General features: G+C 32.7%; 1 protein-coding gene across 1 annotated transcript in view; it reads right to left on the reverse strand.

Moving 5' to 3' along the window:
* Positions 1 to 2,954, reverse strand: part of LOC100950196 (structural maintenance of chromosomes flexible hinge domain-containing protein 1-like) — a gene marked incomplete at its 5' end in the record, with an annotated part of 93,201 nt that overhangs the window by 4,002 nt on the left and 86,245 nt on the right. The window contains 1 exon segment of the mRNA XM_023509146.1: positions 2,592 to 2,656. Coding sequence (XP_023364914.1) covers positions 2,592 to 2,656 — 65 coding nt within the window.

Below are 2,954 nucleotides of genomic sequence, written 5' to 3' on the forward strand. Positions count from 1 at the left end.
TAAAATTGTTGAAAGCAAAATTTGGAATGCTTAAAGAAAGGAAAAGGACTTTTCAAGTGAAAAAGACTGACTTCTCAAATGAATGATGGGATAGTGAAGAGCAGCCCGAAAATACTGTAACAAACTGCCAATTTATCCAGTGATAATATCCTTTGAATATATGGCATAAAGCTATTTCCAGGTAAAAATGAGATAATTCATCACCAGCAGAAATACTAAAGAACTCCCTCAGATGGAAAATAAACATCACATGAAAGCCTTGAGAGTTTTCAAGTTCAAGATTAAAAGAAAGCAGAAACCATTTCCTTTATTGGGGAAAAAAGAGATTAACAGAAAAGACAAACAAGTCTAAATAAATGCTGACTGTAGGCAGGAATAATAATGCCTTTGTAGGTTTAACATGCTCAAGAAAAAAGGCCTGTAAATTGGTTGAAAGAAAATGGAATTAAGTGTTCTAATATCCATGCACTGCTGAGAAGGTAAAAAAAATACAAATTCCTATTATGCATTAGTCTGTTAAGCACGAATGCCGTTATACTCTCTAAGGAAATAAAAGACTGGAAAAGCCCATATACTTAACAAATTACTAAAGAGGAGAAAATGACAATTACAAACAGTAAATCAAAAAGAAAGAAAACAGGAAAGAGAAAGGAAAAAGAAGAGTTGGATCAAATAAAAAACAGTAGGATGTACCCAGCCCCAGCCAAAAACTGAAAAAAACCAAGGTTAGTTAACTTTGTTATGGGGCGGCTCAAGAAGTAGGGTGCTGGCCCCATATACCAGGGGTGGTGGGTTCAAGCCCGGCCCCAGCCAAAACTGCAAAAAAAACCCCCAAAACAAACAAACAAACAGTAGGACAGTAGAACCAAAAACAAATGAATTGCTTAATAATGTGTAAGATCTAAAGTTTTCAATTAGAAGACAAAGATTATCAAACTGTAATGCCATTTATAAAGGACACACTTAAAAGAATGAAATATATTATGCAAACACTAACCTACCTCATGATCATTAAGGTAGTTTTTGCGTATCATTCATAAGAACAGATAGGAATGAAAATATTTCCCTTCATTCAAAAATATCCAACATATGGAAATAACATATAACTGACTGTATATGATACATATTTTTACTGAGGTAACATTCACATAACACAGAATTATTCATTTTAGGGTCTACAATTCACTGGCATTTAGCACATTTACATTGTTGTACAACTATCACTTCTGTAGTTATAAAACACATGTGATTATTTTTAAAATATTTATTTTAAAGGTTTGGCTCAGGCTCAGCCCCTGTAGCTCAGCGGCTAGGGGTCAGTCACATACACAGGAACTGGCGGGGTTCAAATCAAGCCTGGGCCTGCCAAATAACAATGACAACTACAACAAAGAAAATAGTCAGGGACTCTGGTGGGCACCTGTAGTCCCAGCTACTTGGGAGGCTGAGGCAAGAGAATCACTTAAGCCTGAAGAGTTTTAGGTTGTTGTGAGCTGTGACACCATGGCCCTCTACCGAGGGTGACATAGTAAGACTCTATCTCAAAAAATAATAAAATAAAATAAAATAAAATTTTCCTCAAATTGATGTCTTAGAATGCTAAAATAAAGTTCAACTGGAAAAAATTACATAAATATTTTGGAATAAATGATACAGCTCAATTCTCACACATTTTAATAGATGTTATACATTGAAAGAAAATTTAATAGACTAAAAGCAGTCTGCTCCTTCTAGGATGTCTAAATCTGCTCTATATAATAATTTGAGCATAACTTAAAAGACCAATGGCAATGTTATTCAAAGAGCAGTCCAAAGACAAGAGCTGATTTGATCATGTTGTTACTGGTCTGTCACAGAAATTATACAAGATTATTCAAAAACGTTTTTAGCAATGTGACATTATCTTGACAACGAGTCCACGTTCAGGGGGCCTTTTTAAAATTATTAAACAAAAAGCATCAGTTTATGACAGAATTTAAAAATAATAAAAACTACTCCTTTACCAGTTAAACTGAAAAAGCACTGAACAAATATAAGCCTTTTGACTTTACTAATAATTTAAACTTTTTTTAAATTTCAAAACAACATGAGGATACAAATGTTTAGGTTACATTGTTTTCAACTCTTAAGGTAAACTTCAAGTTGTAGTTGAGCCATTAATTTAAAGAATTTTTAAAGAAACTTTAGACATAATCTTTTTTGATTTGGAAATGGAGGTCCAAATGAAAAAGTAACATGCTCAAACTCAAATACTGAAAACTGGTCTAATTTTAGAACTACAGAAATCTCTCACATAATAAAAAATTATGAAGTGCTCTAATAACATAAAAAATCTCTTTTTTGATGAAGCTGATAGTTTCTAATACTGATACAGTACTAATTAGCTAATGCTAATCTTCCCCCAAACCAATTTATGAAACTTAAAAACAAAACATAACTTTTCCTAAAAATCTTGGACAAAACATTACAGATAGTAACATTTTCTTTCTGATCATAAATTACTTTTCCCTTGGTGAATCCACAAATATCTCTAAGATTGAATTACTTTGTAATGAAATATACATAAAAATATGAAATGATTTGAGAAATACCTGAAGTAGAAGCAGCCATCTTCTCTGTTATTATCTTTTATTTTATTACAACTAAATGTTTCTGCCTAGAAAGGAGAATAAGGGAGAAGAGGGAAAAGAGAAATGACAAACTTTAACATAGTGTACTTAGGATGAAAACTTTCCTGAACGGGATGTGAACCCAGACAGCATTTGGAGTTTATATGCAAACATACACACACACATATATCTCCATAATATATGTAAAAACACAATGTAAGAGTGGTCACAGAGGAAAAACATCCCATTATTAAAAGGAACACAGCAGATCTCAATGGCAGTATTATTTTAAGGTAACTGAAGCTTGACTGGACAGATGGTCTAAATTAAGCAAGTGAAGATCCA

This window comes from Otolemur garnettii, unplaced genomic scaffold (assembly GCF_000181295.1).
Source record: "Otolemur garnettii isolate 467f Iridium unplaced genomic scaffold, OtoGar3 scaffold00432, whole genome shotgun sequence".
In the NCBI taxonomy this organism is placed as follows: Eukaryota; Metazoa; Chordata; class Mammalia; order Primates; family Galagidae; genus Otolemur; species Otolemur garnettii.